This window comes from Grampus griseus, assembly GCF_964374135.1.
Source record: "Grampus griseus genome assembly, chromosome: 16".
NCBI classification, from domain to species: domain Eukaryota; kingdom Metazoa; phylum Chordata; class Mammalia; order Artiodactyla; family Delphinidae; genus Grampus; species Grampus griseus.
In genome coordinates this window covers 53,507,415-53,521,996 of record NC_139010.1, presented here as the reverse complement: position 1 = coordinate 53,521,996, position 14,582 = coordinate 53,507,415, and the positions used below count along the sequence as shown (strand labels likewise).

Here is a 14,582-nt window from a genome sequence, read left to right as displayed (position 1 = left end):
TCTGTTAAAAGTCCTTCTGAACTGTTTTTGATAGTAGTTTTTGCATAATCAAATCACATGCTTCTTAATAATGCATAATATTTATTAGCTGATTTAACTTGCATTGGGATTATCCAGGTAATGTCTTATAAATTGATAATTCTTTCAGTGAGAAGAATAGTTCTGAATGTAAGAATGTATTCTTAGTTACACATAAAATAATTGATTTCAGACTTGGGGGAAAGGATGGGTGTAGGATGACGATGTACTTTTAAGCTGCTACAAGTGGTGTGGTCTTTACTAGTATCAAGGGTAAAAAGTGGAGGAAAGAAGCATTTCAGATGGAATAACATTTAACATCCTTTTTCTTTGTTTCTTATATAGTACTTACATACGTTACACATTCTATACTCTATTTACTCTTACATTAAGACATGTTGACGAGAGACTTTTGATTCAGGAAGGGATGTGAGGTGTGAATCATTATTATTAATGTTCTGGGTTGAATTGTGTCCCATTTGAAATTCCTATGTTGAAATCCTGACCACGGTACCTTAGAATGCCCCTGTATTTGTAGATAGCGCATTTAAAGAGGTAGTTAAGGTAAAATGAGGTCATATGAGTGGGTCCTAATCCTATATGAGTGGTGTCCTTATAAGAAGAATGAGGACGCAGACCCACAAGAGGGAAGACTGAAGACCAGTTGAAGACACAGGGAGAAAGAAGATGGCCATTGACAAGCCAAGGAGAGAGGCATCACAAGGAGAAAGAAGATGGCCATTGACAAGCCAAGAAGAGAGGCATCACAAGAAACCAACCCTGCCAGCACCTTAATCTTGGACTTCTAGTCTCCAGAATTGTGAGAAAATAAATTTCTGTTGTTTAAGCCACCCAGTCTGGGGCATTTTGCTGTAAGTAGCCCTAGTAAATGAATACAGTTAATAAGAATCTTTAAGAAAAAAAAAAATTGGTGACTAATTTCAGGATTATATTATTTTTAATTTAAAACAAATTGGCACCAAAAATGCACTTATTTTTGTCTTATTTTGCACTTCTGTTGAACTTTATTTTACCCTCAGGGCTTTTAGGCTAGCAGTATATTTTCTCATGCTAGTCACAGGGTAGCTTTTCTGAAGATTCTCTTACTCTGTTACTTAATGGTTTGATGAATGAAATTTGATGATGTTCTTTTGAATGTTTTCTTGTTGTCTTCAAATGTAGAAACAGTATTTGAAATTTAGACCAGTTGGATTGTATTATAGCATTAGACATGTTTTGGACTTCTTGTCATCACCACCACCTCCTGAATCTTCTGCAGCTAGTAAAAAGGAGAAAAGCAGTATTATTGGGAGTCAGTGGATATACAGTGTTTTTTCCTAATATTAGTGTAACTTTATAGCCTACTTCATAGTTTTAACCTACAGCAAGTACTAAGGGTTTGACCATTTAAAAACTTGAATTCATATTCAGAATTAGTCCATTTAGAAAATAAAATCTAATAAATGATTAGCCAGTTAACGTCTCAGTTTCACAGAAGAACCACTGAACTGTGCAGTCCGGGAATCTGAGTTGTTGCTTTGTGCCAAGCACAAAGCTTGTTGCCTGGAGATAAAATAATATTAGTATACAGAGACTTCTCAGTGTAGTAGGAAAAAAATTTGGAAGTAATTTTTTATGTAAATAAGGATAGAAGATCCATATCCAATATACTGAAAACTAAAAAAAAAAAGTTAGGAGCCACTTAAAGGGCTTGATAACCTGTTCATCATAAAATTGAGGTAAAGATGAATTGTACTAAGAAATACCTTTTCTTTTCACTTGCCCAGTAAAAATGACCATTTTTGTTACCTTTTTGAAGTGCAAATCAGATGTTCTCTCTTTCCTGTTTAAATCCCTTTAAGGATTTCCCAGTGCTCTCTGGAGGACAAATCCTTAGCAAGGCCTTCAAGGCAACACACTGTCTGGCAGAGCTGCCTGCATTCCCAGCTTCATCTGGCACTTTGCCCACCTTTGTAGCTCTCTAGACTCCAGCTACACCAGTTTTTAAGTTCTTTAATTGCACCAAGCTTATTTCCACTTCAAGGCCTTTGTGCACATTCTGTTCTTTCCTCTCCAACTCCTCCTCCTTTCTCTGCTTAGGCAAAGATTACGTAGTCTTACGTTTAGCATAAGCATCCTTTAAGAAAGCCTTCCCGGTTAGCATAAGCATCCTTTAGGAAAGTCTTCCCAGATGCCTCAGGTACATACCTCATGCTTCCTCCGACACTTATAGTTAGATAATCAATTGTTCATTTGATAGTTTGTCTAGCTCCCCCACCAGGTGGTAAGCTCTAGGAGATAAGGACCCCATCGTACAGACTACACACCCAATAAATATGTAAATGGATATATATCCCAGAGTCAGTAACTCCTGTTTTTATTCTGTTGAAGGATATCCTTAACCCTTTAAGCAAAATGCTTTCTCCCTCTATGAATTCTTTAAAATACCACTAAATATAAGAACCATCTAAAAAGAATGTTGCATCTTTTTTTTACAGGGCCTTTCCAGATAGAGATGATTTCTTTGTTAAACAAAAAGAATTTCTTACAAAACCTTGAGTGTTGAGCTCTTAAGACAAAATATAAAATCATGATATTAGTATTCCACTTTCCAGATGACGTTTGAGGCATCTGATGAACTAATAGGTGATCCTAAGCATCTTAACAGAGGCTTTCTGAAGATTATCTTCAACCTAACTGAGTGACTTTAGGAATAGAAATTTCATCAGGATAAACAGCACTAAGTAGAGACATCTGAAGCATAGGCAAAGTCTCGGGGTACCGGTCAAGTCACCCCAATCAGCTGACCAGCTTTACATCTCGGGCTTCCTTAGGTCTGGAAGTGAGGCTGGAGATCTGTAAAACCTTCTCATTATCTGGAGAGGAACATTAAGCTCAGACAGGTTAAGCAAGATGCCTAAAGTCTCACAGCTAATGCATAATGTTAGGACTAAAATTATTTTCTCACCTAATCCTGATTGATCCCACTGATTGTATGGTTTTCATATTATTTCTAAAAACTCAGTATTCTGCAGAGGTACCTCAAGAGCCATATTCTAGAGTGGATGAAGAAACCTAACCCCTACTTCAACTGGACCAATCAATTCCATCTGGAATTACAAAGTAAGATCTTGTTTGAGCGGGATAAAAAACCCTGAAAACCACTAATCAACTTCTTCTAATTACCAGTCTGTGTGCAGTAAGGCAAATTTCCTGTTTGCATTTACTTTTTATGCTCTTGTGGTGAGATTAAGCTCCGCCTGACTTTCAGCTACTTTACAAGAAGTCAAAACAGATTCCATCTGACCTTTTTCAGTTGTATTTCCTTCTTCCTGCTTTTTCTTCTCTTCAGTTACCTTCATCTTTGCATCATACTCATCAGCTAGGGACTTCCATTCCACTCTGTTATTTTGAAGACCATTCAGCATAGGTATGATTTCTTTGTGAAACCGTGAGAACTCCTAGATAGAATTTTAGGTCAGAAACTTCTTATATAGTTCATTTTTAGTACTTTTCATGTGCAGAGAAGGAGCCCTAAGGAATTATTACAGCGCTCAGAGCTGCTAGGATGAGATTAACTCAGTGCCTCAGAAGTGGGAAAGGTAGCTGTTTTCCTTCCTGCCTAAGTCTGTTCCATTTGCTTACATCTGAGTTCTCTCACCTTTCATTCCACCCCTGAATGAGAGGTTAAGGTAATACCTCCAACTACCTTGGAGAAACAAGGACACCCCTAATGACTTTCCTTGAGGATGGCTTTGATTTCGGTTACAGTTTGAAAGAAAAATTCTCATCCAGAAGATGACATATTTCACTCAGATAATCAATTTGTTTACTTACCTTATATACAAAAGTACAAACAAAGTCAATAAATCCAACTTGAAGTTTAGGTAGTTCATCCTTTTTGTTTCTGTCCATCATAGGCTAGAAAGAGAAATAAATTCTTTAAAGATCTTTTTCTGAGGTTCAGTGAAAAAGACTGATTTGTATTGATAATTTTAAATAAGTAGTGCATTTTTATGTCAAGGTCTTTACAATTGGTTGTTGCTGCAGCACTGTTCTCTCCAGATCTCCTTGTTCCCAAAATTCATTTGCAACCAGAAGTGCTACCTGAAAAGAAGGACATAATTCATGAAAGTGACTTGTTTGCATTTTATTGTGACATTTAAGGATAAAATTTATAATTAATGCTTGAGGTGTTGTCATACCATGTGCTCTTCGGTTTTAAAAGGATGTCATTTACAGATTATATTTAAATGGGAAAAGGGTATTTCTCTTCCTACTTCACTGTGGTAGACTTATTCTAGGAGTGCCTGTCTCCTATTTGCTATTGCCACCACCTCTCAACAATAAAAAGGGGAGATGGGAGATTGTAATTCCATTACATTCTGCTTCATGCTCTAAAGCTTCCCAGATCCTCTTGTCCTGCTTATCTCTTAGCATCTAGCATGTATCTGCATGTGTGTTTGTGCACATACGTGCACAGTTTAGAACAACTTCACCTGATTATGGTGTGAGGATATTTGAGGGTTCATTTATAGTTTTTTAAAAACCAGTATTTATCTGGTTTATTGAACACCTGCTAGCTGCCTTTACATTGGCATGAGCCAGGCTTACAAAGAGGAGTAACATGTGACCTTTAAGATGCTCACAGTCTAATGAAGACAGTCATGTAAACAATGTGGTAAGTGCTATAATTAATAGTAACAGTATGAACTGCTGTGGATCAAGGAGAAGGGAGAAAGATAAGGGAGGCTGCATTTATGCTGTATCATCAAGGATTACTAGTAGTTTGCCGATAAAGAAGAGGGGGAAGACTATGTACAGATAAAATTCAACATCCAGCTTTTTTTTTTTTAAGTTATTTTTGGCTGCGTTGGGTCTTCGTTGCTGTGCGCAGGCTTTCTCTAGTTGCGGCGAGTGGGGGCTACTCTTCGTTGTGGTGCGTGGGCTTCTCATTGCGGTGGCCTCTCCTGTTGCAAAGCACAGGCTCTAGGCGCACGGGCTTCAGTGGTTTTGGCTTACAGGCTCAGTAGTTGTGGCGCTTTGTTGCTCCGCGGCATGTGGGATCTTCCCCGACCAGGGCTCGAACCCATGTCCCTTACATTGGCAGGTGGATTGTCAACCACTGTGCCACCAGGGAAGTCCCCAACATCCAGCTCTTGTGTGAGTAGGAGCTTAGAGTGTGAGGCGGTGACATGGGAAAGTGAAAAGAAAGAAACTGGGGAGTAGGAGTTAAGGACAGGTAATGACAGGCCATGTAAGCTCTGCTGGGAAGTTTAACCTGATTCTCTGGGCCAGTAGTTCTCATTCTTGAGCCACAGGGTCCCTCCAAAGTGCATGAATGGCACAAAAATAGATGCCAAGAGAAATTTAAGCGAAAGTAACTTTACTTTTTTCTCTTTTATAAAGTGATCTTTGTACAACTTTTTGTGTGAGAAAAATAGACTTTGCTTCTTTCTTTAAAAAAGGTTGAAAACCTCCAGCACTGGGGAGTTTAGAAGGCTTTTAAGCAATGCTGTGGCCAAGCAGAGGTCTATTTATAAGCAGTCCCAGCAGCAGCTCAGAGGAAGGTTGGAGAGTTCATGATAAGAGAGGATCACTTAGGAGGCTGCCACCATAGTTCTGATGAAAGAGGGAAAGTATTAACTAAGATGGTAGCAAGAGTGATGGACAGGAATGGTTTTGAAATGAGGGAGATGGACTCAAGCAAGACCCCAGGTTGTGGCGTGGGTGATGATGTCGACAAAGAATAGAGAAGGAAGAGCAGGCAGTCAGTGCAGAAGGAGCACAAGTGTTTGGCTTGGGGGTTGATGGCTCCGATTATTCTGTCTTTACAAATAAAATCCACATTTATAGTCAAACCCAGTGAATTCTGGCCTCTTCTGCTTAGGGTTTTCCCTGTGAATTAACTGAGGGAGAAAGAGAAGCTTCTTTCATCGATTAGTAAGAAACCAAGTGGTAAATGAATGGCTCCCACTCTCACTCCCCAAGGTTGGGGAAGAACTTCCTTGGAAGACGCCCTTAAATATGACCTTGCAGATAGTGCCATCTGGTAACTGACAGCACACTGAAGAGGAGACTGTAAGTGCAAAGCCACCCTTGACAGATGAAGGCACTAATGATTCATCCTTGTCTCGTCCTTTATCTCCTCTATTAAAAATGCAGACACTCCCTGAATAATTGTATATAAACTTCTTACAGCCAGTCCAGTGATAAAGGAATTCTTTTCAGAAAGCATTTTCTTTCTAAGGTTCCGTCTATTTGCCTTGTTCTGGGCCTGACCAAATGACCTATTGTCCCACTGACATTTGTGAGCTCTTGAAAGCTGTTTGCTTTTCTGCACTAACAGAAACCCAACAGGGAACATTGTACTTTTGTCTTAACTTCTTAAATTCCTTTTTCTTCTTTGTAAATTATAAACCTATTGTTTCAGAGGACAAGACCAGGGTGATGAAGATAATTGCTTACAAAATATATAGTCATATAACTGATAGCTATCATTAAATTCTGAGGTTGCCTGATACCTTCATGTTCTCTTTCACATGGGACCTAGACAGAGCCCGAGTATGCGAAAGAAAAGGGGAACTACTCGCCTGACTTTGTACCTCCCAGGGCTTGGTTATAGCTGACAGGTCACAGGCAGTCATCATCATTGCCCTTTAAAAGAAAACAAAAAGTGTTAAAATAGAAATATAAAACAAGTTATTTTTGCCAAAAGAGAAATAAAATTCTGACTACTCACATGATGATCTCTTTTTTGGTTGGATCAATGGTTACGTATTTGATGGCCTCTTCTTCAGTTTCCATTTTTTCACAGGCATCAACAATTTTTTGAAACATAGTTCTCTTCCTAAAAAAGATACAGCTGTGCAACAATTTTAGCATATAAGACCAGAGATAAAGTGTCTTTAATGCATGCTTTTCAGGTTTTATGTTCCCAGTTTTCATCAAATGTCCATGTAGTGGATCAAAGGGGCAAGGGGAGCGGAACAGGGCATGGCTGTGTAACTTTGACATAGAAAGGGTTTAAGACAGAAAAAGCACCAGCCAGAAAGGGAAAAAAAACTGTTAAGTTTGAATACATTAAAACTAAGAGTTACATGTGACAAAAAAAGATAACATAAAAGGCCATAGGCTGTGATGAAACACTGTAATGCATAAAACCAACAAAAAATTAGAAGCCAAAATATATGAAAAGATATGAAAATACAAGTGTGAACGATAAAATACCATCTCACACTCAAAATAAATAGATTTAAGTAAGCCCAGATCAAGAAGAGTCCAGATACGGGATAACAGGGACTCCTGTATGCTGCTGGTGGGAGTTTAAATTGGCATACCTACTCAGGAGTGCAATAGATTTGCAATGTGGTATAAAATTTAAAATATGCAAACCCTACAACAATCCCATTTCTAGATATGTACTTTACAGAAACTCTCATATATATACAAGGATATACAATGTAGGCAGTGATGAAAAATTGGAAATAATCTAAATGTCCATGAATAGAAGAATGGCTAAATTATGGTATATTCACACAGGTGAATATACATTTAAAAAGAATGAACTAGGGCTTCCCTGGTGGCGCAGTGGTTGAGAGTCCACCTGCCGATGCAGGGGACACGGGTTCGTGCCCCCGTCTGGGAAGATCCCACATGCTGCGGAGCAGCTGGGCCCGTGAGCCATGGCCGCTGAGCCTGCGCGTCCGGAGCCTCTGCTCCGCAACGGGAGAGGCCACAGCAGTGAGAGGCCCGCGTACCGCAAAAAAATAAAAAATAAAAAGAATGAACTGGATTTCCATTTACCACCAAGCTAAATCTTCAAAACATTGTGTGAAAACAAGCTGCAGAAAGGTATACACGGTATGATACCATTTATGGAAAAATTTTAAACACACTTAATGCCATATAAAAACATGAATAGGAAGGATGAATACACAGCAATATCAGGATGGTGGTATCTACGAAGGAGAAGGGGAGAGGGTTTTCATTATAGAGTGGGCATGGGATGCCTCAATTGCATCACTTTTTCCCCTTAAAAAAAGAAAGATGTAAGACAAAATCTTAGCATTTGTTGAATCTGAGCTATAGCTATTCGGATATCAGTTATATATTTCTAAATATCTGTCTTCATGTTTGAACTATTTAACATAAATTTTTAATGAAGAAGGATCAGAGAGGCACAATTTAATACTGCCCATCCAAGTTGTTAAATACTTAGATCCTATAACTAGTTCACCTTGTTCTAATACATTTTAAACTTTATAATTCACCGACAAGAAATTGTGCGGAAGCTTGGAGTATCTGGCCTCCTTGGTAATCATTATTATTATTATAAATAGGGTTAGTGCTCTGCTGTATATAAGTCAGCATTTTTTGAGTTTGTTAATGTGCATCAGTATCACCAAGATTTTTCAACTCTCGGACTCTGGCAGGAGCAAATGTCTGAGGCTGCAGCTCTGAATACCAGATTGTGGACTACGATGAATTCACCAGGACAAAAGTCACCTCGTAAGGTTTTGTAGCGTCGCTCTTCTGGCAGCGCACCTACCTTGCTGCATATTCTTTAATTCAAATTTCTTCAAATAAACTAATATTAGGGTCTTAGATTTTTAAAATATGTTTCCAGATGTCTAGTAAATTCATTATCAGGCATCTTAAGGGTATTCTATTGATAATACAAAAAGAAAAGAACTGTGTGTATAAATAAATACCTTTTAACTTTAAGGCAACGGACCATTTACAGAAGGCAGAACCACACAGAGTACAAGGGAGTTCTGTACTTACTTGAAATATAAAGCCAGGTCAGTTGCTATTATTGCAACTTCAAACAAATGAATAACTGTTTCAAACTGGCGTTTATTTAGGTTCTGGAAGATGTTTAAACTCTGTAAGATGAAAATTCACAATAAAGTGCCATCATTAATTTGCCTTTGATTCAACATACAAACCAAACAATGCTTAATAACATAGGTTATCCTATTATAGAAAGAACAACAACTAGGTCTTTCACTTTTTTTGCTTTCAGTTTTCTCTCTTGGATTAGGTTACCCCTCTACTGTACTTTGAGTAAGGTAATTTAAACTATAAAAACGGGTATCATTAGCAAATATTCAGGTAATCAATGTATAAGATTTTGGAGGAAATAAGTGTTTTCTTCCAGGACCATTTCAACAAAAACAATTGATTTTAAATTTTCTGTAGTAATTGAGGAGCCTTAATAAAGCATATCTGGTATTTATCCGATTGTTAGACATGTTGAATTATTTACTAGATAATTTCAGAGTGACTACAGAAACTGCTGGAAAACTTTCAGAAGCTGCAGATTACAATAGTACTCACATACACATAGGAAAAAGTAAATTCTTCCAAGCTGTTCTTAAAATGATGTCTTGCGATTATATTTTACAAAGACTTAACTATACCTTTCTTCAAAGAGTTTCCCACTAATAATCTCTTCATACATGGATCAGCCTCTATTTTTAGTGTTCTAGAAAATGAGAGTGTAAATCTGGGAGTGTTTTTTAAAAGGTATGATATTCCAAAAACACCATTTTAGGAATACAGGCCAAAGGACAAATGTATAGTGAGTTTTGCCAAATGAAGTTAACAGTTATGAAATACAGAAAAATTCCACTGGAAAGGAGGAAACAGTCTATTCACCTATGTGGAGATACAGGCAGCATAATGTAGAAAAGAATACTGGGTCAAGGACCAAATAATAATAGTAAACACTCACCTAATGCTTACTACTTCCCGGGCACTGTTGTTAGTGCTCTATGAACACTCTTAATTGCACAACAAACCACAGCATAGAGAGGTTAGGTAATTGCTCAAGGTTAAACAGCTAGTACACAGCAGAGCAGATATTTAAACCAGTGCAGCAGGGCACCACACTGCCTCTCAGCAAGGAGCTCAGGTTCAGCTCCCAGCTTCCCCACTTGGTAGTTGTGTAATCCTGAACACCTCACTTAACATCTGTATTTGTTATATCAAATGGGGATAATAACAGCTGCCCTGCTAACTGCCTAGCACTCAGTCTGTGATCAATAAATATTTATGGAATGTTGATGCAAATGAGATAACGGAATGCATTTCAGAACTATAAGTTGCTACAAAATATACTTAAATTATTTATTATATATCAGTATTACTGTTATATAAAGTTTTGAGGTAATCCCCAGGTAAAAATAGAATTGCAAACCCAAGACCAAATACAGCTCTGTCATTCCAGGAGATTGAAATATTAGCAAGAAGTAGACTAGAATTATGTGTTACTGTATACATAATACAAACCTCCATTTAAGTCATGGTTTTTTTTGTGTGTTTTTTTTTGCAGTACGCGGGCCTCTCACTGTTGTGGCCTCTCCCGTTGTGGAGCACAGGCTCCGGATGCGCAGGCTCAGCGGCCATGGCTCACGGGCCCAGCCGCTCCGCGGCATGTGGGATCTGCCCGGACTGGGGCACGAACCCGCGTCCCCTGCATCGGCAGGCGGACTCTCAACCACTGCGCCACCAGGGAAGCCCTAAGTCATCTTTTTATAACAGCTTCCATGACGAGAAAAATGGTATTGTACACAGCAGATATAAGTAGTAGAAAAGCAAGTTGTAATATTTGTTAAAATAATGAGTTCATAATAGCAGCTATATTTTTAAATTGATAGAAGGAAGAAATGGCTGTTGGACACTATAATGAACAAAAAGAAAGCTTGTCTAGATCAAAATTAATGTCTTACTTGAGACAGTGCACAGCAGCCCCTTGGGCATAATCTCTGCACCAAATTGTCTGGATACAGGTTATTTTTAACCTGGTCTGGATTGACCAGGAAGAAGGAAGAGTAAGTGGGCCATTTGTCATTTTAATCCCACTTAACCTGCCCCTGATTTTGGTACACTGGTGGCCTGCCCTTGGACTGGTGGGGACCCAGTGGCATATTTACATCACTGAGTCACTGCCTTTATCTGTTCACTGATACACGTTATCATGTTCCCAAAATAATGTGTATTATGTAATTCCCACACATACTTCGTAGATCCAGTAGCACTTAAAGTCATCCTTGACTGCTGTACTAAGGACAAAAAGTTGGGGTCGTGTGGAAATGCCTTAAACTTTTAGACAAATAGCACATGAAGTCATTTTAATCCTTATTATATACTGAAAAATTTGCTAAAAGAGTGGATCTCAGGTGTTCTCACCACACACACACAAAAAGGTTAATGTTAATTAATGACTGTAGTAATCATTTTACTACATATGTATATCAAAACAGCATGTTGTATACATTAAATATATGTAATTTTTAAAAATTAAAACAAATATAAACTTAAAAAAAAAGAGCCAAATAAAAACATAGAATGGGGAGAGGGGGCACACAAAAAAGGCTGCTGAGTTTAAATAAATAATCCCTTAGGATAGACCTTGAGTCTACCAAACGCCAGACTGTACAGACTACACAACCATCAACCAAGTAAATCAGTATTCTTTAGGCACCAATTACTTTAATACAGGTACTTTTATTTTTAAACCTGGATACCTGTTGCTATTTGCTAAATATATGTAAGAGAGAAAAGCTATATATAAAGAGATAAAAATAAATATGACTTAATACTGTTAAACTTCATTTAAGTTATACCTTTTTCTAATCCAAAATAATAAAACAGCTATATTAAAGCAGACAGATTGTCAAAAGGTCTTTCACTTTACAAAGTAAATCAGTACTGGATTTTTTAAAAAGATGATTAATGTCACACTTTTAAAATTAGTATAATTAAGAAAAAAGTGTACACTCAACCCTTTTCAGTACTGCTTCCTTTGTTGATAGCACAATATTCCTTATTTTCACTCTTCTCACTTATTTTCACTTTCATCTAAAAACACTGTACAGGCCTCTAATTGAAAAACCCTTTCTTAATATTCTATTTTCTCTTTTCCTTCTGTCACAGCTAAGGTTCTTAGAAGAGCTTCTAAGTGGTTTCTTTTTCAGCTGTGGTTATAGATTCACATAAAAGATCCTGTTTCTGTTTTGTATTAGTTGCTAGAAAGCTCTTGACCAAATCTGGCCCATGTCTAATGAATGTTTATACTTTTCACCGTATACATTTTGGGCCTTCACCATACATCATATTTTTATATTCCCATTAGCCCTCATTTTTTTTCTTTAATGTTATATTTTTTGGACACTCCATTAAAAACATTTTGGAACAAGTTGAGGATTAAACATATATACATGCGTGCAGGGTTTTTTTTGAGTAAGCAAAGGCAGAGCCAGTGATCTTTTAATCAGAGCAAGAGGTCTTAGGATGTGGACAGCACACAGAAGAAGGAAGGATGTCCCTCAAAAATCCAAGTTTGACAACACAGAGCAGCAGCAGAAGAGGAATTGATGGGAAAGCTATGCTGACATATATCTGCACTGACTCCTATTACTTAGTCGTCTGTGCCAAAGAGAATGCACTGGGTAACAAGAAGTGATGGCAGGAAGTTTGGCATCGATGGCCAGATCTTAACACACAGCCTGTAGCTTCAAGGGCTTTGCTTAATATGAGCCTTCCCAACTTCTGGAAAGCCCAAATTAAAGAGGTGTGTTCCCCAGACCAAAGAAATAGACTCAGTGAGGCAGTGTTTGAGACAATAAATAGGAAGCTGAGGCTGTCCTCAGTGCATTTCTGCCCTTCCTCACAGGATTCTTCGGCAGATGGCAAATTCCATTAAGGAATGAGTCATTTTCAAAACAAACGACTGCATAAAACCTCTGCATAAAGACCACAAGAACACAAAATCTATGGACTCAATGCAATTGCAACCAGAATACCAACAGGTTTGTGGATATGTGTATGTAAATCGACAAACTGATTTTAAAATTCAAATGAAAACACAAAGGCTTAATAAAAGCCAAGACAGACTTGAAGTAGAACAAAGCTGGAAAATTTACACTGAAAGAAATTAAGATTTATTATAAAGCTATAGTAGTTAAGATGGTATGATATTGACAAAGGAGAAACTGATCAGTGGAACAGAATAGAGAGTACGGAAGCAGTCCACCTTATTTTATAATCAGTTACCTGATTTATGACAAAAGGTCTCACTGAAGTGAAGTGAGAAAAGGGTGGCTTTTTTTTTTTTTTTTTTTTGGCGGTACGCGGACCTCTCACTGTTGTGGCCTCTCCCATTGCGGAGCACAGGCTCCGGACGTGCAGGCTCAGCGGCCATGGCTCCTGGGCCTAGCTGCTCCGCGGCATGTGGGATCTTCCTGGGCCAGGGCACGAACCCGTGTCCCCTGCATCATCGGCAGGCGGACTCTCAACCACCACGCCACCAGGAAAGCCAAGGGTGGCCTTTTTAATAAATGGTGCCGGGTCATCTGGATTTCCACCTGGACAGAAAAATGTATATTGATCTCTACATCAAACCATATATAAAGATAAGTTGTGGACTTCCCTGGTGGCACAGTGGTTAAGAATCCGCCTGCCAATGCAGGGGACACAGATTTGAGCCCTGGTCCGGCAAGATCCCACATGCTGCGGAGCAGCTGAGCCCGTGCATCACAACTACTGAGCCTGCGCTCTGGAACCGGTGAGCCACAACTACTGAAGGCTGCACAGCTAGAGCCCATGCTCCACAACAAGAGAAGCCACCACAATGAGAAGCCCACACACTGCAACAAAGAGTAACCCCTTCTGGTTGCAACTAGAGAAAGCCTGCACACAGCAATGAAAACCCAACGCAGCCAAAAATAAATAAATTTATTAAAAAAAAATAAGTTGTAAAAAGATTGTGGATCTAAATGAGAAAGGTAGAACAATACCAGTTATAGAGAAAAATATCTTCATTACCTTGAATAGTCAAAGGTTTTTAAGATGAGAAAAAAACAGCTAATCTTTAAAAAATTGATCAAATGGACATTAAAATTAAGAACTTCTATTCATCCAAATCCAACATTAAGAGTAAAAAGGCAGTTCACAGAAAGGGAGAAAATATTTGCAATACAGATTTCTGACAAAAGATATATAAACCAGAATAAAGAATTCCTACAAATCAAGTTGAGAACAAAGCAACCCCAAAACAGAGAATTTCAGAAGGTTAATAAATATAAACTGTAGTTCATGTTAATCAGTGCTATTTAATTTGACACAAATTAAATTCAGTGCAATGTCACTACATTCCCATCAGAGTGACTAAAATGAGAAGGATGGAAAGTACAAAGTGTTGGAGAGGATGGAGAGCCACTGGAACTGTTGGTAAGAACATATATTAGTACAACCATTTTGGAAAACTGCTTGTCAGCATTCACCAAAGTTGAACATATGCTCATCCTTTGGCCCAGCAACTCTATTTCTGGGTACATACCAAACAGAAATGCACACGTGTATTCACAAAAAGACATGTACTAGAGAGTCACAGAACACCGTACGTAACAACCCTGAATCAGAAATCACATAAATATCTTTCAGTAGTTGACTGAGTACATAAATATAGTGTATGCGCGCGCACACACACACACACACACCAAACTAAGAAAATAACAACGGAAGAAAGGAACACAAAAAGCAAATGAAAAATATAT

General features: G+C 38.2%; 1 protein-coding gene across 1 annotated transcript in view; it reads right to left on the bottom strand.

Moving 5' to 3' along the window:
* Positions 1-1,063: 1,063 nt before the first annotated feature.
* Positions 1,064-14,582, bottom strand: part of PDE6C (phosphodiesterase 6C) — a gene marked incomplete at its 5' end in the record, with an annotated part of 58,978 nt that continues 45,459 nt past the window's right edge. Inside the window, 7 exons of the mRNA XM_082674054.1 lie at positions 1,064-1,297; positions 3,326-3,479; positions 3,856-3,939; positions 4,051-4,121; positions 6,608-6,675; positions 6,761-6,868; positions 8,806-8,906. Of these exons, the coding sequence (XP_082530180.1) occupies positions 1,236-1,297; positions 3,326-3,479; positions 3,856-3,939; positions 4,051-4,121; positions 6,608-6,675; positions 6,761-6,868; positions 8,806-8,906 (648 nt within the window). The 3' untranslated portion in view covers positions 1,064-1,235. The remainder of the gene's footprint in view (positions 1,298-3,325; positions 3,480-3,855; positions 3,940-4,050; positions 4,122-6,607; positions 6,676-6,760; positions 6,869-8,805; positions 8,907-14,582) is intronic.